Source organism: Pleurodeles waltl, chromosome 3_1 (genome assembly GCF_031143425.1).
Source record: "Pleurodeles waltl isolate 20211129_DDA chromosome 3_1, aPleWal1.hap1.20221129, whole genome shotgun sequence".
Classification (NCBI taxonomy): domain Eukaryota; kingdom Metazoa; phylum Chordata; class Amphibia; order Caudata; family Salamandridae; genus Pleurodeles; species Pleurodeles waltl.
Window position 1 is genome coordinate 895,723,426 of NC_090440.1, and position 20,812 is coordinate 895,744,237.

At 42.6% G+C, this 20,812-nt stretch overlaps 1 protein-coding gene across 1 annotated transcript in view; it reads right to left on the bottom strand.

Moving 5' to 3' along the window:
• Positions 1–19,375, bottom strand: part of LOC138283278 (uncharacterized) — a 177,402-nt gene extending 158,027 nt beyond the window's left edge. The window contains exons 1-2 of the mRNA XM_069221300.1: positions 18,842–19,375; positions 16,951–17,000 (exon numbers count right to left, since the gene is read on the bottom strand). Coding sequence (XP_069077401.1) covers positions 16,951–17,000; positions 18,842–19,271 — 480 coding nt within the window. The 5' untranslated portion in view covers positions 19,272–19,375. The remainder of the gene's footprint in view (positions 1–16,950; positions 17,001–18,841) is intronic.
• Positions 19,376–20,812: the final 1,437 nt, after the last annotated feature.

The window sequence follows — 20,812 nt, forward strand, 5'->3', positions numbered from 1 at the left end:
AAAAGAAAGGGGGGAAAGAAATGGACGGAAATAAAGAGGGCAAGGGCAGGGTACAAGGGGGGGCAGCGGGGAACGAGAGAAATGGACGGAGAACAGAGCAGAGGAAGCAGAGCAAAGGAGGGGAAGGAGAGGGGTGGGGGGGGAGAACAGAGAGGAGGAGGCACCAAGGAAAGTGCATGGGGTGAAGGAGGAGGAGGGCGACTATTCTGCACCACAGGGTGGTTACCAGGCAAAGTATTGCTGTATATCAAAATTATAGTGGCAAGATTATTTGTTAAGTGAGAACCATGGGATCTCATCATGCAGGCCATTAGTGTCTGAGTCTAGGCTCCACACCCAGCGTTGTTCATAGAAAAATAACTTGTGTGTCATATTGTTGGTCGTGGATGGTAATTGTTCTAGAACAGTCTAAAATAAATCATCCGGCGAATGGTTGAATAAAATGAGTTGTGAGTTTAGTTGCGTCGCGCTTGCAGCGGATAGTGCTCCTGTGTTTGCAGATTCTGGTGCCCACTTTCCTCGTTGTCATTCCAATGTATCTTAGCTGGCAGGGGCCCTTGATCAAATAAACCACATTTTTACTGTTGCAGTTAGTGAGTAACTTCAGAACCCACGGGGTTTTCAGACAGAGGTTCACCGGCATATACTACACTTGCCACAAGGATGGTGTCCTGTAGGGGGTGGTAGATGCCATAGTGTTGTCTGTTTACTGGATGGTTTAGCGGTGGGTCCAGTATGGACCACCATGCCACGTATATTTTTGGCTCTTTTATAGGCTTGCAATGGTTGATGGAAGGGGATGCCTCCAAATGTCAGGATCTTCCGGTCATCTCTGATGATTTTTTGGATCCTGTTGGACAGTGGGTTGAATGTAGTTACACACACTATCTGTTCCGAGTTGGGTTTGTTGATGCGTGGTTGCAACAATTGATCTGTTATTATTGTGAGCTCTTTTGTTGGCTCTTCTGACGAGGTGTGTGGGGTAATCTTTTTCTTGCAGTTTGGTAGAAAGTTTGTTGGCATGTTTTGCATAGTCTGTAAGGTTCGAGCAGTTCCGTCTCAGGTGTATGAGCTGCCCCATGGTGAGATTCTCCTTAAGAGACCTAGGGTGACAGCTCTGAAACTGGAGAAGGTTGTTGCGATCCTTGGGTTTGTAGTAGACCTCAGTAAGCTAAGGATCCATTATTCTCATAAAAAAGTAGATCCAGTGTAGGCAGTTGGTTATCGCCTATAGTCATGTTAAGTTTCAGGAGAAGGGTTAGCCGTATTAAGCCAGTTTGAGAAGGCTAAGGCTTCTTCTCTGGTACCTGTCCAAACCAGTAAGATGTCGTCTATATACCGTTTCCATAATTTGATCTGTTGTAGGAACGGGTTGTCATCATGGAGAACCACTTGTTTCTCAAAACTGTCTACATACAGACAGGCCAAGCTTGGGGCAAAGGTGCTACCCATTGAGGTACCCCGAATTTGTAGATAAAAGGTATTTTCTAATTTGAAGTAGTTCCTTGTTAGTGCCAGGTGGGCCAGGTCAAGTACAAATTCAGGGTGTGTGTGTGTGAAACCCCTCTGTTGGCTTCCAGGAGGTCGCATATGACACCCAGGGTTGCTTCCTGGGGGATATTCGTATAAAGGGATTCAACATCTAGTGTAATCAAGAGTTCCCTACTTTTATCAAAAGGTCACAGAGGTTAGCAGGACCAGGACATCGGTAGTGTCTTTCAAGTAGGTGGAATTTGTTTCACTAGCTGTTGCAGGAAGAAGTCACAGAATTTGGAAAGTGGTTCAAGCATCGAGCCAATCCCTGACACTATGGGCCTCCATGGAGGCGGGATTTTTCCTTTATGTACCTTGGGAAAATCAGCTGCTGCAGAGGCATGGGTGCCGGAGGGTGGTTGCACCTCTGGCAGGCCCTCCCTTTCCACGGCTGCTGCAGATGTACGTGGCTTGAATTATTCGTCCCGCAGGAAGAGGTGGATGATGGTGGTGGAAACGGAATGCTGAGGGTTGGGTGGACAAACCTCAGCACCCCTGTTGGGGTGACCATTTTTGAATTGTGTTCATCCATTTTTTGGAGCACGTCACTCTGCAGCTGCTTCATCTCCCAGAAGTTAACACCTGGTCCATCAGGCCTTGGGATTCCTGACATAACCCCAAGACATGGCTGATGGTATCCTGGTTGACAGCAGCCACAGTGGCCTCACTACGCTGGCCCAAGGCATTCCTCCCACCATGAGCCTGTGCCCTTGGCATAGGGTGCCATCGTCAACTGGATCCTGGTCCTTCAGTGTCCGGAGTGTTAGAATGAACCTCAGAATACAGGACTGTGAGGCACAAGATGGTTGAAACAGTGCTAGGTACACAGGCTGGGAGCAGGTTGTTGCCTGCGATGTTGACGCAACAGGGCTGGGAGATGTTGCTGTGTGTACAGTGGGACTCTCTGTTGCCATCTGACCAGGTTGCCTAGACCGTCCTCCACCTTCACAAGTGTAGGAGAGTCGTCATCGCTTAGGGCTTCATCCAGGGGTGGAGTGAGAGTCTGGTCAGTGGATGTGGTCTGCCCAGGGGCTGTGCCAGCTTGATCTGTTTAGTAGGAGGGTACATTGTTATTGGTGGAAGTGTGACATCTACCCTCAAAGGTTACAGTAATTAGAAACATGGGATATTCGTAGGTGGTACCTTACAATACTGTGCCATGTTATCATGGTTTGGGGGTGTTTGACATGCCGTGAATGAAGCTTGCCTAAACTAATAGATTCAAGCAGCTCATTAGATGTGCTGATCAATTGCACTTTGGATGAGGGAATAAAAATAACATTACCACAAGTGAGATGGAGAGGCAACATGTGCATTTGACCTTTCAGAGTTCAATACAGGCAAACACACACCTTTATAGTAAAAATAACTGCAGTCATCATATGTGCGGTGCTCTGTCAATGTGTTTGCTGCTACTACCAACCTGTTTATGCAGCTTATGGCCTTAGAAATACTTGATGTACACACTTGGTGTCATTCCTGTCCTCAATGGTTTAATCTTGGGATACCAGGTCAAAATGGAGCTAGGTAGACAGACATCTGACTTGAGCATGACTGTATACTGCTCACTCCCAGATCAGTAGTCTTAATTTGAGAGCTCACTAATACATGTATTGGTGGAAGTGAACACTAGGCTGGTGGTTGGAGTTACAGAGCAGGGCCTCATGGGAGTTGCAGTCAGGTCACTCCCTCTACTTCTCAGCACTTGACAAATGCTGGGTAGTACATATCTGTTGCCAGACTGAATTTAGGTTAGAGCATACGTTTACATGTTGAGACATACCATGAATCCTGGGATGAATTTTAGATATTGAAACACTTGCAGACACCATTCCAACGTATGGCATGTGATGGGCCTTGGTAGCTGTGGTGCTAGGTCCAACAATACACATTGACAGACATACATATCAGATACTCTGGGTATTTAATGTTAAAGTCAATAACCGACAGTGGCAAACGCAGAGCTGTGAGCATGAATGACATTGCAGTTTTGCAAACAGTTTTTGTGTTGTGACATACCAGATTCTGCTCCCGCAAGGTACTCCCGTCAAGCCTTCGGGATGCAGGATGGCCAAGACCTTCTCCTCACAAGGAAAGAGTTTTAATGGGGAACTGGGAGGGCCACCACTGTTTTTGTTGGCCTCCATTTGTTGCCTGGAAGCAAGAAACACACACCTTGCCTCTCAGGTCCTTCCACTGCTTCCTAATAAACACCTTTGTGCTCAGGGTGGTGCCTACAGCATTCACTCTGTTGATGATCCTTTGCCACAGTTCCATTTTCCTACTGAGATGAGTGTGCTGGACTTGGACTCCAAACAACTGTGGCTCTATGATTTCATCCACCCTGACTCAACTTATCCCCTGAGAAACAGGGGATCTTTGAGACGTGACATGGTGGGGAATTAAAGTGGGTGACCGGGAGTTACTTACAACAGTAAAGTGATATGGGGCGTAAATGAAGAAAGTGTGTTAAAGTGGCTTAAGGGATGGTGGTTTAAGGGGCACCTTATGTCTCATGGTCTGTAAAGGGGAGTTTTATAGTGTGATTTGCAGGCGTGTCCACTGGGCCCACGATTGTCAGCTGTGTTGTTTTTTCATTCATCCAATGGGCACTTGTCTGTTGCTTTGTTGAGCATTTACCGCGGTGGTCGACTGCTGTTGGCTGTCCGATTCAAGGGGACCGCCATTGTATTGTAATCTGCTCAACAGTTGGCTGCGGCACAGATTGTGTTAGAGTACAGATCGCTAAGGTAACAGACTGCGCTCCCTTGGCAGTCAACACTTTGGCTTGGCAGGTTGCGGATCTGCCTGTATACATTGTAATATGGCGGTCTGGAAACTGCCGCCTCAGCAGTCTTTTTGGGACCGCAGTCTGGAGGTCCAATCGACAAACTCTGAAAACAGGCTCTTGGTCTTTTTTATGAAGTTCAAAATCCTCCAGTGGGGCAAGACTGAAGCTGTATTTGACAAAGTTCTATCAAAATCAAACATGTGCTGGGAGGCCAAACTTTTCAGCATTATTGAAGTATAACCTCTTAGTCACCTCTAATGATCGAAGGAGCAGAGGGTCAGGAGTCAGTCCAGCAGAGAAAACCAACACAATTGAGTTACTATTGGTCAACTAGACATTACAAGCAAAAGCTCTCTCACAGATCATTGTGTTCCTGTAGCCACATAAGAGGCCAGACAAAGGACCTTTGAAATCCCCTTCTTAGTCCTGAGTACAAGTAGGAGCGTGTCCAGCCATTTTGGTCTCCATAAAGGTCTCAAAACAGCAGGTCCAATCCTCTTCTATTCTTCTGCAGGTCCAGAGAGTGTTCTGATGAGTTTTGGGTAGTGTCAGCTTTGTAGGTTTCACTAGACAGTGGGTAGAGGTGACTCGTAGATATTCCCTACCTATTCCCTTACTATTTTCGCAGTAGATACTGTTTGCTTTACTGCTAACTATTCCACAGTGCTCTATTCGGAGGCAAATTTAACATGGCAGAATCTTACTGGCCCCAAAAGGAGCTTGCAGTTCAGCCTGGGGTGTATTTAGGGAAATGGTAAGCCCACTCCTCTTCAGCTACACTACCCGCACTATTTCAATGGACTGTTCTCAAACAAGCTACACAGGGCCTATGGAATAAAAGGCTACTTTTCCACCCGAGACCCTCTTTACAGTTAACAGGCAGACTTTATTCTGGTCCCTTTCAAGTTATGAAGTTCCTAGACTCTCCCTAGCTGTCCTTCCAAGCTGACATCTGTCACATAGCTCACATCTAGGTCTTCCGGTGAAAGGGCCCAAGACAAGCCATTATTCCTGCTCTGGGAGCAGGTTTCATCCCTCATAATGGGGAAGCACTGGCAGGACCATCTGCTAGCAAGCTAATGCTAAGTGGTCTACCAGTGGCTCAGGCAAGTAAAAGGTGATATTTCAAAGATCACTTCACCTAAAATAGTATTACAAATCTGACTTCACTATTGAATTATGTTTAATAAACATTAAAAATAGTGTTTGAATTAACTGGGTACCTTGTCCCAAACCAGAGATAGCAGGGTTTGGACTTTATTATGAACCACAGTTTTTGCCAATAGGCAAATGGAGCCATTAACAGCACAAATAGCTTTTTGAGGAACAGTCACTGTAGGTACATCCCAATATTACATTTCTGCATGTATCACTTTTAAAAACTAGGTACCCCACCTTGTAGGTTATGAGGCCTACTAAGGGTTTCTTTCCTGTCAAAACACTTATTCTGACAGGTAGGCTTGCAGCCATGTTCCTTTGTCAGACTCATGGATGGGACAACATATGCTCCAGTCTACGTGTGACTGTTAATTTGCCCATGTCGCTCGTACATTTCCTGCACTTTATAGTATGGCCTAATTTGAAAGTTAAATTAGCCAATTAGAAGTTATGTAATTTTACTATACACTCATGACGAGACAGCAGTGCCCAGAGTTGCAAAAACCCAGCAGCATCAGTTAAAAAAAGGGGGGTGGGGGTTAAGAAATCATACACAAAGATGCACACTCTTATACTGCTCTATTACTGTACTAATTTTCTTAGCTAAGACAGCTGAAAGAATAGTGCCCAAATACCCTTTAACATAACTACATATTTGGAGAATAACAAACCATAGATGAAGCAGAAAGACCATGCACTCCATGGTTATAGAAGGTATGCAGCCAATAGTGTTGGAGGGAAACGCCGCTCTTCTTGTTCTCCTGGACCTCATAGCAGTCTATTTTTCTAGCCTGAATTGTTGAGATGCCCATCATTAGTGCAGTATTCAATGGCTTATTTATTTTGTTTGCAAACTTTTAGCCTCCTGCCTTGTAAATCAGTGAAAAGACCCGAGGGGTGACTCAGGGCTCCTCTCGTCTTTAACCTCCATCAAACCACTGAGGAAACCAATTAGGCCTTTGAGATTTTTTCTGTTTTACGCTGATGATCATCAGCTTCTTTTTCATTTAGACCTAAGTGCAGCTCTCTTCTGGCCCATTTTAACCGGTATTATCTTTTTGAAACTGTGCAATAAAAAAATAAAAAAAAAAAAAAACACCTTTTCATTCATTATTTAAGATACTCCAAGATGGAATGCGGATATTGCCCATCCTCAACAGATGCCTCTCTGGAGCAATTCATACTGGTTAAGTCCTTGGCGTTCTAACCAATCAATCAACACAACCACACAAGTCAACATATCTTTGTATTCTCACCCTGAAACAACTCAATTATTTCCCATTTGTATAAAATAAAAAGATCACAATAACATTGCCTCTGTGTATGTCGTATTTCAAAAAACATTATTGCAATAGCCTTTATTCCATACTTAGACCTAAAGAGGTTTCAAAGGTGCCAAGATGTTCCAGTCAAAAGCATTCAGAATGAATCGAAAATAAACAGAACAATTTAACTATGTACAAACAACCCAGTAAGCAGTGCAGCCTTTTAACAATCACCATGTTTCATCTATAGAAAAACGTACGCATCAGATACCTACGGTTTTGCTATTAACTTTAGCAAGCATACCTGAAATAAGGGAATGTGCTCCGATACTACCTTCCAGCTAAGTGTTTCCAGAACCATGGTCAAAAGGGTCAGCAGCCGGTCATTTAGCCACCTCAGACCCATTATTCAGAAGGGCCTGGAAAGTCCATCTAGGTTACATATAAGACCATCAGTCCTTAGGAAAATCCCTGAAAACGTATTTGTTTTTCCTAACCTGGTGAATGGACAAGGTTTTTGCAATGTCTCCTAAACTTGGGATCTTGCAGCAAGAGCTTTAAGTTGAAGTAATTATGCGCTCTGAATACTTTTCTTCTTCTACTGGATGGTTAATTTGCCAGTCACTCCTGGAGAAACTTTACAACTGGGAACTAATGATACATGGAAAAAAGGCCTACCTTTACTGTCCTCCAAACTAGGAAAAGGACTCTGCTGATTTTGATGGTCCATAGACATCCAGGTATTTTCATACCTTTTGGTAGACAGTATTTTTTTCTTAGGCTGTAGAAAATGTGAGTGGCCCACTTTGTACCTTCAGTTTGTGTGTGAATTGTTTTGGGACTAATAGCTTGAGTTGGGCAGGTGCAAACACAGGCTATTTTGGAAAAGGCACCTTTCAGAAGCTGGCATAAAATACTATATATATATATATATATATATATATACACACACACACACACACACATATATACATATACACACACACAAATTCAAGAATCAAAAAAAAGATATGGATATATCATAAAGCTAAGCTTTTAATTGCTCAAAAGCAACTGAATGACCTTGTGTTCTTATTGGTATTGTTTCTGAGGTCAACCAGAACATGGGCATCTTTAGCACTTGACCAGGCCCAACTTATTGAAATGCAAAAGGTACCATGAACAGATTAAAGAGAAGTGCGGACAGAGCCGAGCCTCGAGGGGTTCCATTGTTTGGCATGGAGAGATGATGATGTAAATTGACCTGACATGATCTGTTGAGTATGACCTTTTAGACAAGATGCACGCCAGGTTTTCTAGAAAGTGTGTTTCTGAATATAGTTCTTCAAGTTAGACCTCTAGTACACTTCATTTAAGGACAGGGCTAGATTCTCACTAGGTAAATTTAAAGCATCAGCAGTGAACACTGCATACACTAGTGACTCATGACTATGCTACTGATGAAATTCGCATCAAGGAAACTTGCCAAAGCTGTTCAAATTCCCCTGCGGGCAACGTTTAGTGTAACAAAGAAATTTTACAATTTTTTTTAAAAAGCGAGCCAAATTTAGAGTAAATGAAAATGGCTACCTTTGCACCTCCTTATTATCCCCATCTGTGAGGCGGCCAATGGGAAACATGCACACACTCCCTGGTGCGGGCCACGACCATTGGCCAACATCAGGGAGGGGTTTTAAAAACCCCTTGGGAGACACAGAAGCACTTCTTTGTTTCCGTCTTCTCCCCCCACCCATCTGTGATGTCAGCGGACTGCATGGCACACCGACCTCAGTTGTTTTCCCCATCGGATTAGGGAGAAGCAGATGAGAGCACTTTTCCACCACAGTTTGGGGTACGAAGGACGAAGTCCACAAACCTACCTGTATGTTTGATTACAATAAGTATATGGGCGGAGTGGACAAGAATGACCAAGTTCTTCAAATCATACAATGCGTGCTGTAAAAAACTCAAAATTGTTGAGAAACCGTTTACCCACCGTATCCAGATAGCAACATCAATGCGTATGTTGTTTGACAGACAACCACAGGAAGACTCATGTCTTTTCTTGACTTCTAGCAGTCTGTGACTGAAAGCCTCACTGCTGCTACAGAAGCAGCGGCCTCCACTTCGTATGTTCAAAAGGATGTGGCAAGGCTGCAGGAGCGGCTTTGCTGATCGCAATCCCTCAAAAACTCCCAAAATGATTGTCCATGTCGTCGTTGTAAGGTGTTATTGAAGCATTAAAAGTGGCAGGAGAGTCGCAATTACTGTCCCCAGTGCCCATCTCAGCCAGCCCTCTGTTTGCCTACTTGCTTTACTTAGTATCACACTAAAGCAAAGTTCTGGGAAACCGACTGAGGTGGAGTTGCCTTTGAAGAAACCTTTCAGTGGCTGTGCATGGATACTAATATTCCATGGGCCACTGCTTCGTTAGGCTAGCAGCCACAGAATTTTAGTTCATCAAATCATGGACTTCCTTCTGGCCTGTCCGATACCTTTAACCGCCGTCAGAACGTGGTAGGTGTTCTGTTGGATTAACGCACATTATAATCCCCATACTGCACATACTAGAGGGCAGAACATATGCCACACTGTCACGGAGTACCCTGTGTGGCAAAATGTTAAAAGCGTGACTGAATTTTAAAGTCCTTGTTGGGGGAACTTGTGTATACTATATAACGACCATCCTGATTGCCTAAGAGAACCAGAGTATGTATAGAAAGTCAAACAAGTGTCCCGGAGGACATATTCGCCAACATTTCTACTTGTTTAAAAGCGTGTAAGCTCATTTTGTAGCTTCACTTTCAAAGCAAGAGTACAATTTTTGGTAAATGAATCCCACAGGATATTTGACTGGCTTTTTACTTTAGAGACCTTAGGTAGTACTCACCATCATGTCTGCCTTAGTTTCAACAGTAGATATGCTCGCTCAGTTGGAGGAATAGCCCTCGCAAGTCATACTCGGACACCCCCAACTTGCATCCACAAACTGGAAGGAGTTGGATTCAGCACAGTAAGTTTGCTGAAGCCGCATGAAAGACATGTTTCCTTGAGCTTTAAGTAGCTAATGGCAGAAGGCATAAGTATAGGTTTACTTGGAAATTATACAGGATTGAGGTCAGAAAAGCTTACGGTAGGTGTGCTTTCCCAGGGACACTGAACAGGTAGAAGGCAGATAGTAAGAGGTAGTGTAGGTGCAGATCATTCTCACCTATGGATTCAAACCCATTTTTGCCATGCTGGCACTGAAAGGACAATGACATATGCGTCAGTGTTTGTCCTGATTGCCATGTTCATCCTCGGTCAGAACTTATTATGCAGCAAAATTTAACATATACTACGTGCATTACAGTCATAGAACTGCACATAACAGTGGTTGGGACATATGCTACGTTCCCACGGACTACCATGTGTGCCAAACTCTACCTTTCTTCATAATTTATGATATTCTCTTTAGGGAACATTGCAAGAATTCCCAAGCATGTCTGCCTTAGTTTCAAAGGTAGAAATGATCACTCAGTTCGAGGAATCGCTTTGTACAGCACACTCGAACAGCCCCAACTTGCATTCACAAACTGGAAGGAGTTGGATTTAGCACAGTGAGTGTGCTAAAGGCGCAATAAAAAGGTCTTCCTGGGCCTCTGTGGCTGTCATGGGAGTCATTAGTAAAGGTTTATTATGCATGCCTTCGGTGATGTTCAGGAAGAAGGAGGCAAAATGTAGTCAAATGTATTCCATCATGTGGAATATGAATGTGATGGGCCTTTGTCTGGCAGCAGTAAGTTAATCTGAGTGCAGTGATTGACTGGGCAAGTGGCCAGCGGTATAAAGGTGTAGTGTATTGTCTGTGAATGGACCATAACGTGGTTGGTGCCGTGAAGTGGCTTTATGGCTCACCTTCAGAAGGCTTGGTTTCAATATTCAGATACTCTGAGAAGTAATCATGCTTTGACACTATAACTTCTAGAGGTGCTAAAACCCACCAGTACAAGTGGCTGATTAACTTTAACATACTAATACCAGGGGAGTCAAAGGGTGCAGGACTTGCGTGGCTACCACCAGTTTTCCTTCACCAAGAATTCCCAACAAATAAACTTTGCTTTAAAAAAATATATATATAAAAAATAAATTTTCCTTGCATTTCTGTTGTAGGAAAGTCCTGGAATTTGCAGGCAACCACAAATGTCCAACCACCCAGAGTGCCCCCAAGTCTTCAGAGAAAAATGTTGTCTCACTTGTGTGGGTTTGCAAGTGGCCACGACAGGGAAAGGACCAAAACGTGCTGCTGAGTACTTTAAGGTCAACAGAAGCCCTCACGCAAGGACTACCAATGACCACTGATGTCACGGACACTAGGCCCTGGCACACCAGTGGGATAGCGTTATTATCGGGACAAGTTGGGGAACGCAAGGTGGTAAGAGATCTGTGGATCTATGAATATTCCTGTAGTTTACTTTGCAGGAATGAAAGGACAAATTATTTTAATTCAACGTTTCACCTTTGCAGGGTATTCTGGGTGTAAAAAAAAAAAAAAAAAAATCAGAATCCACACCTCTGTGGACTTCCCTGTGTCTAGTTTTCAGAAATATCTGGGTTTGATAGGTATCCCTAAATAGTCCCAGATCCCAGGACTAAAATAGTAAATTCACCTCCGTTATCATTATCTCAACAGTAATTTTTGATCCCTTCCTTGTTGCAGGTACTAGGTCTACTCACACAAGGGAGGTACCATTTTTTTTTTTTTTTTTTTTTTTTTTTTTTTTTTTTTTAAGAGACTTGGGGGAATGCTGGGTGGAAGGGGGTTTGTTGCTCTCCTCAGATTCCATAACTTTTCTTTGCTGAAATGTGAGGAAAATGTTTAGACAAATTTTGAAATTTGCAAAGGATTCTATGTAACAGAACCTGGTGCGAGCCCCACAAGTCACCCCATTCTGGATTTCCCTAGATATCTAGTTTTTTTTTTTTTTTAGTTTTTTTTAATGTATAGGTTTGCTATGTTTACCTAGGTGCCAGCTGAGCTAGAGGTCAAAATCCATAGCTAGACACTTTGCAAAAAACAAGTCCTTTTGCATTGGAAAATGTGGTGTGTCCATGTTGTGTTTTGGGGCATTTCCTGTTGTAGGCACTAGGACTACCCACACAAGTGAGGTACCATTTTTATCTGGAGACTTAAAGAAACACTTAGTAGAAGAGTAAGTGTTATTTCCAATTGTCTTTCTCTGCACTTGTGTCTTCGAAATGTGAGACACTGTATAAGAAAGCAGTCATTTTGAGAAATGCCCTATAACTCACATGCTAATATAGGTACCCCCGAATTCAGAGATGTGCAAATAACCACTGCTTCTAACCTCCCGATCTTGTGTCCAAGTTGGGATTATAGGTTTCCTTGGTACCTATTTTTTAACTCTTTATATTTTACCAAATGAACTGCTGTATACCTGGCAAACAATTAAAACCCACTGATAGGTGCAGCTCATTTATTGGCTCTGGGTACCTTGGGTTCTCAATGAACCTACAAGCCCTATATATCCTCACAATTAGAAGGGTCCAGCAGATAATGGTATATTGCTTTCAAAAATCTGCCATAGCTGGAAAAAGTTACAGAAGAAAATGTAGAAAGAAATGGATGTTTCAACTCAAATTCAATATATATTTTTTTTTATTTCAAGTGTTACTTTCTATAGGAAAACCTTGAAGGATCTACACAAGTGATCCCTTGCTGCTGAATTCAGAATGTTATCTACTTTTAATGTTTAGCTGTCTGGGATCCACCACTGGTGTCACACCCATTTCTGTCACTAACTGGAAGGAGGTTGAAAGCACAAAAAAACCAAACACAACAAAAAGAGTAAAAATGGGGTATGCCCTAGTAATATGCCAAGACTGCTTTGAAAAATGTGGTTTTCTGACTCAAGTCTGCCTGTTCCTGAAAGATAGGAAGATGGTGATTTTAGCACCACAAACCCTTTGTTGATCCCGTTTGCAGGGAAAAACAGATGCTTTCTTCTACAGCACTTTTCCCCATAAAATGAATTTTAGCTAAATTTTGGCTAATATCTCAGTATCCTCTAGAGGATAACTGAAACTCAAAGTATCTTTATAATACCCAGGATGTTGAGGAAAAAAAGGACACAACCTTGGCATGGATAGCTTATGTGGACAAAACGTTATTTTGGTGGGGGGGGGGGGTCCTAAGCGACAACTATCCCAAATAGCCAAAAAAGGGCTCAGCACTAGGGGAGGTGGGGGGGGACCAGCAGCTAAGGTGTTAAAGTTATCACTTTGGGTGTTCTTATTTCGCCTTTTTGCACAGAACAAGGCGATATAAGAACACCACCGACTGCACAACAAGCCTTGGATTCTTTGCAAAAGTAATAGAAAGCACAACCGAAAGACCCAGAAGGGCAGCAAAGCCACACTTGTGCTAACGGGCTGTGCTATGCCCATTCCCTGACCATGCAGCACCAACACGCAAAAAAATAATAAGCATAACAACGTAGTTATGAAAGGTTGTGTCTGTACTGACTCCCAGTGACCAAACTGTGTGAGAGCAGGTTACTAAGCTGTCCAACATTTGGAAAGGGGCTAAAGACATTCGAAAGTACGGTTGCATTAAGACTGCATAGTTCTCGAAGCAGTGCTCAACAATTTTTATCGTGGGGGGGGGGTGCTGGCCAGCAACATCACATCCTTCAATGGCACAGTGTTTATGAATGTTGTGTACATCCTCCTTTCAAAACAGGTTATCTATTCTCCCCCTTCTCGCCAAAACCGTACCTCACAAAACCAGGGGTCCCCCCCCCCCACCCCAAGGATCAATCACCCCATCTATGCTTTTCAACATCTACATGATATCATTACCGGAACTGATCAATGATTTTCAACTCGCATGCTACAACTATGCAGATGACACACAAAGACTACTTAAATTGGAATGCCCCAAAGACATTAAAAACTCACAAAGCTTCAGTTGCCTCAGAGCCATTGATCAGAGGATGACTTGAAGCCATCTCAAACTAAATGCTTCCAAAATAAGGCTGGGGGTTGAGGGGAAATCACATGTGGTATAAGGAAAAATTATGACCCACGGTGCACCTGGCCTGACCATCTCGGACCACATCCTCAATTAAAAACCTTGGAATTACCATGGACTCCAAGTTAACAATGAACATCCAAGTGTACAAAATTAGCACTAACAAGCTTCATCACCTTGAAGACTCTGCGACGCATCTTCCCCCACCTCAGATTTCCACACAAGGAGCAGGCTATTATCTCTCTTGTACTATCCAAACTGGATTATGCCAACGGCCTCTACCATGGATCATCTCTATTATGAAAAAACTACACCGTATTCAGAACTATGCTGCCAGGCTACTATCACATGTAAAATCACAAGCCCACATCTCTCCTGCCTTGAGCGCACTACACTGGTTACCCGTTACCAGAAGATCCATCTTCAAGCTGCTTTGTATATCCCACACAGCTATACATGACACAGGACCGCTTTTTATCAGAAACAAAATAACCAAATACATTCAACAAAGGAACCTTTGTTCAAGATTGGCACCCCGCCTTAGAACACCACCTTGCAAGAAAAAGACTATAGGTGATACATCCTTCTCCATTCAAGCAGACAAACTATGGAATTCATTACCCCCAAATATAAGTTCCACAGATAACTATCTTATCTTCAGAAGACTACTCAAGAGTTGGCTCTTTCCTTCATAACCACCATGTTCAAACAGCAATGGACTGCATATGCTTGTGATGATAAATATTTGTAATCTGATTATGTGTATATTTCTAAATATGTATAGTTCTTTAGGAAATATGTATCACTACTATGTCATAACAATAAATTACACACATACTCTTTAAACCCGTTTAACAAATGCATTATATATATATATATATATATATACATATATGTGTATATGTATGTTATTCTATGCTTAACATATTCATAGGTCATTGCATAGCTCCTAGATAAATTAGATAATTATGAACACTTCTCTCGTTTTTATATCACACTAATCAAATGTTTATCATAAGCATTTCCCCATTCAAAAATTGAGTAAAGATAAATAAATGCTAGAAAAATACACTTAACTTCAATTATAAATCTTGAAAATCTGTGTTTATCTAATACTACTTTTCTTCTCAGATATTCCTTGAACATATATTCCCTTACTATGTATTTACATATCCATTTATTACTCTAGTCCTGCTGTTGTAGAGAAACAATTTAATTAAAATAAAATGAAACCTATAAAATTAAAATTATAAATAAGTAAATTAAAGTAAAAAAATTAAATAAAAATGATAAAATGTAAATATTTATGTGTGTGTATATATATATATATATATATTATATAAAAATGTACTCTCTTGTAAGCTTTACTTTGTCTACCCATCACCATTTCATGTCTCTATCAATCTATCCTCCATCCCTACTCTGACTCATCCCAAACCCATTCTACCACTTAAGTTCTTCCCTCCTCTTCCACATCTAGCTCACCCAAACCTATGTTTACTACCATGATCTTGCAAACAACCTTACTAAATTCTCCCTCATTTATCTCACCTTTGACTCATCCAAATCCCCTCCTGCTACTATGATCTCCCTAACCCTTTTCACAGACTCTTCCCTCCTCCACCTCTCCTTTGCTCATCCCAAGCCTCGTCATATTACTATAAACTCCCAAATAACACTTCTGGATTCTTCCCTCCTCTATCCCTCCATTACTCTAGTCATTCCAACTAACAATCTCACATATCCTCTGCTCAAATTAACTCATAATAATACTAAAACGGTACTAAGATTTCCCTATACTAACCCACCACTAATTCCTCTTGGGTTCTGTTGTAGCGTGCTACTCGCCGAAAAGCGGTAGTAAGCACTATTTAAATAGTATTACAATACAAAACATGTTAAAAGGGTATTGTATGGTAGATTCATGGTGTTGTAGAGAATTTTGGACTGGTTTAACACATTCAGAACCAAACGAATAAGCACAGATTAATGACAATAGTATTTATAGATAGCACATATTTAGCATCCTTCAGATTGATAAAGATGGGGGGGTAGTTTTGGCAAAGAGATAGGGGTGGTTATTTGCAACTGTCACTGCAATTTTGAAAAAAATGTTTTCAGATTGCTTCGAGTCTTTTGCTGGAGATATGCTAGTTCTTAGCCCTTACAAAATTGCCACTTTACAGCATGCACATAAATTCCCAAAACATGAAAACGTAACAGGTCTGATAGTGACATTGATGAATCATACAACCTCATTATTACAATAAAAAGCACATATTTACATCCAAACGTGTTTTTTTTCATCAAAAACTAGTTGCGCTCACTGTGTGAAGTTTCTGAAATTCTCTCATTCAGAAACACGAAGTCACAGGAAAAAAATACCGGGTATGAAAACCTAATTTCACTTTAAAATATTGTGCCCTGAAATACACCCCCGGGGCAGCAGTGGGCTTGGTAGACACCTGAAGGACAAAATTACTATCCTGGAATATTTGGGGGGGAAAGGTTATGCTACTCTAGTATTTCGTTTCACAAAACAATCTTATTATCAGAATACACTGAGTTGCCAAATGGACTTAGAGCGAACTCTGGGAAACTAACACTGCCAAACGAGGACAAAGCTGTCACAGGTAGACAGCTTGCAGCGAAGAGACTACAGTGGACCGCACAACTGCCTATTTCCCACCACAGCATACTAACTGGGACTGTTGGCTGCAATTATTAGGATGTTGCACATGGCTGTGGAGGATTTTTGCGACCTAAGCAAACCTATCTTGACATTTACCAGCGTACTAAACCCGTTAGCACAGCTCTGGTAACTCTGAATGGGGGTTGCAAAGAGGTTCCATAACTACACACCAGAAGAGGACATAAATATCCCTCCGCAATCCATGATTGAGACCAATGTCGCCAAACCCCGCCCGCCCTCCCCACGTGCGAGTTACAGAAGCAACTGAGCATACAGATTCGGGCCTGACTAATACCAAATTGAAAAGGAGTGGAAGAGCAGGAAACTCCTGGCTGTGTTCCCTGCACAAACTGTTCAGCAATGCAGGTGTTTTACCAGAAAGAAGTGTTTTGGCAATTATTTAAGCATGACTTGGCAATATAGGGTTGACAACAACACACCTAAGTTGCAACACAGCACAATTCATCTTAACAGATCTGTTCCCACTCGTAATACTTACCGTCCCTTTCTTCTTTCTTCCTCGAGGATTTTTTTCAGTGATGTTGGCTTCTACAAGACAACAGAGCAGAACACATTGGAGACGCTATCTTTTTTACCCTTATTTTAAGAAACTCCTCAAATAAAACGCCGAGGCTGTCATTTACTTAAACAATGAGGCTGAAGAAACAATCAAAAGACAAGTAAATGTAAGCAAAAAACTTACATATTAAATAAAGGCAATAAATGTGGGCGCATAAGGTAAGCATGTATAATTACCAGAAGACTTCATGCCTCCTTTTAACACCTAGGGCCAGATGTACCAAAAAAGCAATTTGCAAGTCGCAAATTGCTATGCAGTACGGTGTCTCAGACACCGACTGCAACTCGCAATGGGGTCGCAATGACCCACCTCATGAATATTCATGAGGTGGGTCGCAAATGGACGTATGGGTCGTATGGGCACTCGCTAACATGGAGGCCTGCTGACGTCAGCAGGCCTCCATGTTAGCGACCTGCTTGTCAATAAAGCAGTTTTTTTTTTTTTGAAGTGTAGCCCGTTTTCCCTAAGGGAAAACGAGCTGCACTACAAAAAAAAAAACGAAACCTTTAGTTTCGGATTTTTCAGGGCAGGGAGTGGTCCCTTGGACCACTCCCTGCCCTGAAAAAATATTTTGGGGTGCAATCACAAAATGGAAGGGGTCCCATGGGGACCCCTTCCAATTTGCGATTGGGTTACCATCCACTTGAAGTGGATGGTAACTGTAATGCCATTTGCGACCGCATAATGGTATTGCATCCCAATGCGACTCGCAAATAGGAAGGGAATTTTGCCGTTTGCGAGTCGCAAAACGTTTGCTACATCTGGCCCCTAGTTCCAAAATTTAATCTGGCATACTGTCGCATTCTGGGGCTTGTAGTTTTGATTCCTAACAATTGCCACTCGCCTACAAAATTGTTTAATAGCCAATGTTTGGTAGGTCCAAGACTAAACATGCCGTTTAAACTGGGGTGGAGAATCTGGTGATGTTACTGTCACTTCCCTGAAGTCTCGTTATCCATATTACATCCTCTCTTCAGTCTCCCCTGTCAAAGGGCCCTTTGCAACATGAAGTCTCTCTTCTCCCCGTAGCAATCAACGAGTTCCCACATCACCAAGCAAGCTTTCAGCAGTTTCAACCCGCCCCCCCCCCCCCAAAAAGTTAGGAGTTCACGCATTCTGAGTTCATTTGACCCATATTTGTGAAGGGGGTAAAGCATAAGCTTGGTCTGACCGACGGTCAACCGCTCGACATGGGGCGAGTTAATATCTGCCTCTCCTATACTTTAGCCCCTCTGTTCCGCAGTGAGCAAGGGTACAAGGGACACTGCTGGCTGTCACTAAGCACACACTGCTTTTGTTCGTGGCTTTTATTTTTCAAACTATTGTTTTCAGGTGTTTTTGTGTGGTTAACTGAAAGCTCAGGCCTGTGGCAATGCATCCTTGATGACCTACAGTCACCTGCTATCCTTACCAGCGAGTCCCCACCAGAGCATCAAATTTCTCAATTCCACACTTAAGCAGTTTATCCAATGCAGGTTTTTACTTTGCAGTCTAGGATTTGTAGGCCTTATTTTATAATGGGATAAAACAAGACAACGGGTTTTAAGACAGAAAGGCCGACCCGGATCAGCTACTTGCCTTTGAGCTATGAAAACTTTAGAGCTCCACGTCCATACCGGCGTCAGAAAATACTCTTTCGTTAAAGTATTCAGTTTTCAAACTGTAATAGTTTGCTAAGGAAAAGGGGGCGCTTGGTGATTTAGTTGCAAAAAAAATACCCCCACCCAACGAACAAAGACATAACATTTGAGGCATATTATGGGTGAATATCAGTCTCTCCTGAAAACCAGTACACAAGAAAACGGAATACCTGCAATCTCTTCCTTATTGTGGACCGGGGCAGTAGTTTCTTCCTGCAGACCCTTTGGCGAGGCTTCGGCATCGCCAACGTAGAAGGAGCCTGCACCATATTGGGCAGTGTCCGACGCAGCCATTCCACTACTGGACTCCTCGGCCAAAGGAGGGCACGCTCTGACAACAAAGGTTTCTCTTCTGTTTAAACCCGAAACGCCACCTGGGTAAACATCGTAAGTTCTCCGACGAATTTTGCTGTCGGGGTCTTCCGCCTGAGCAGTTGCTTCCTGCTCAAGGAACTCAGCTTGAGAAACGGGCTTCGCTGGCAGGGCCTCCTGCAACTGAGGTAAGCCTGTGGGTTTCTGAATCGAAAGTGCGACCACAGGAATAGGGCCGCCGTTTTCTTCTCCCTTATCCTGAACAGCCCTCTTTTTCCTTGGAGGCATCACTGCCCTCTAGTTTTTCTGCCAAAGATAAGAAAACAATGCACCATCTCGAAAAGAAAAAAAAATAACACCAGAACCAGACCAGGTGATTATGAGGCTCTAATTGGAAACCCCGCCCATCTTCTCAAACTATACGCGGGGGCTGGCTTTCCGTTGGTTCGATGGTTGCCATTGGATCACAATCTGGGCTTGGCTTTGAGACTACTAATTGCGTTCCACAGTTCTCTTTGTATCTAACACTTTCTCTTTGAGTCAGCACCCAGCGTGGTGAGGACGAAGATGTTTTCCACAATAGAGTATCACGAGATGTGTCTACTCGTATACCTTTTCAGTACTCACAGACTGATAATTATTTAACCATTTTTCTTAACTGATGTATAAGCAGGGTTTCAAGAAAACAACTCAGCATCATATACCATGCTTGAAAAAGCTTGTCTGCAAAAATATAAGTTGATACTTCATAGTTGCCAAGATTCCCATGTTGAAGAGTGACTAGTTAGGACAGGCTTTTTTTCCCCTTAGAAATCTGGTCTTGCAGTCTTATTTAACCCAGTATAAAACCAGGACTACAAGTCCCAGAATTCTAAGAATAAAACTAGGCTAAAGTCTTGAATGGACCTGAGAAACTCGGCAGCTATGATGCTTACAACAAAGATTAAACAGACTTGCTGCGACCCAAGCCTGGTTCGTTGTTGCCTACCTTACTTATTACATAAGATTTACCACAAGCAGTCAATACCACTACATATTCTGGAACTTGTAGTTTCATTTTTTTAGCATCCTCTTGTTTACTGCACAAAACTAAGATATTTGGGTCAAGCAGGATTATTCAAGGTAGCCCTTATTTAAAGTGAAAAATGCACAGTTGATGCATCTGCCTACCACTTGTTCTCCAACTTCATGTGCCAAGAGTTAAAGACAAAGCATTAACCTTTGATGTAAAACAGGAGAAATAGAAGAAATATAATGATGACCATCCAGTGGCCAAAAACTATAATAAAATGGCAGAAAACCTGGAATCAAAACCAGCTTCCCCGGTTGACCAAATTTTGTGACTGTTGACAAATCTCTCTGTTGTGTTTGATTTAATAGACTGCAATGTTGCACCATATAATAGAATATAGGCCACATTTTGGATGCACTTGACACTTGACTTTTATGTGGCTTTGGATTGCCAGCCTCAATCTACCCTCATGCACCAAGAATTAAAGACAAATTATTAACTTTTGATGTGAAAGAGGGGATAGAGATGTCGATTTAATGGCTGAATTGCACAAAGTAAATGCAGAAAACCTGTGTGCTGCCCATGATCTCCGTATGCCAGGTGGGGGCCACTGTGATTGAGGACCTTGGCCTTAGTGCATTGCTGAAACGAGAAGCGGGCAGTCGCCCTGTGCAATGCTGTGACCTGAAGGGACCCTCTGGAGAGTATCCCTGTGTGCGCTGTTATGAACCCCGTATGCCAGGAGGGGATATTGATGAAGTGAAAAGACTGTTGTCCTGGATGAATGTGCAGCTGTGAAGGAGAAGCAAGCCATTAC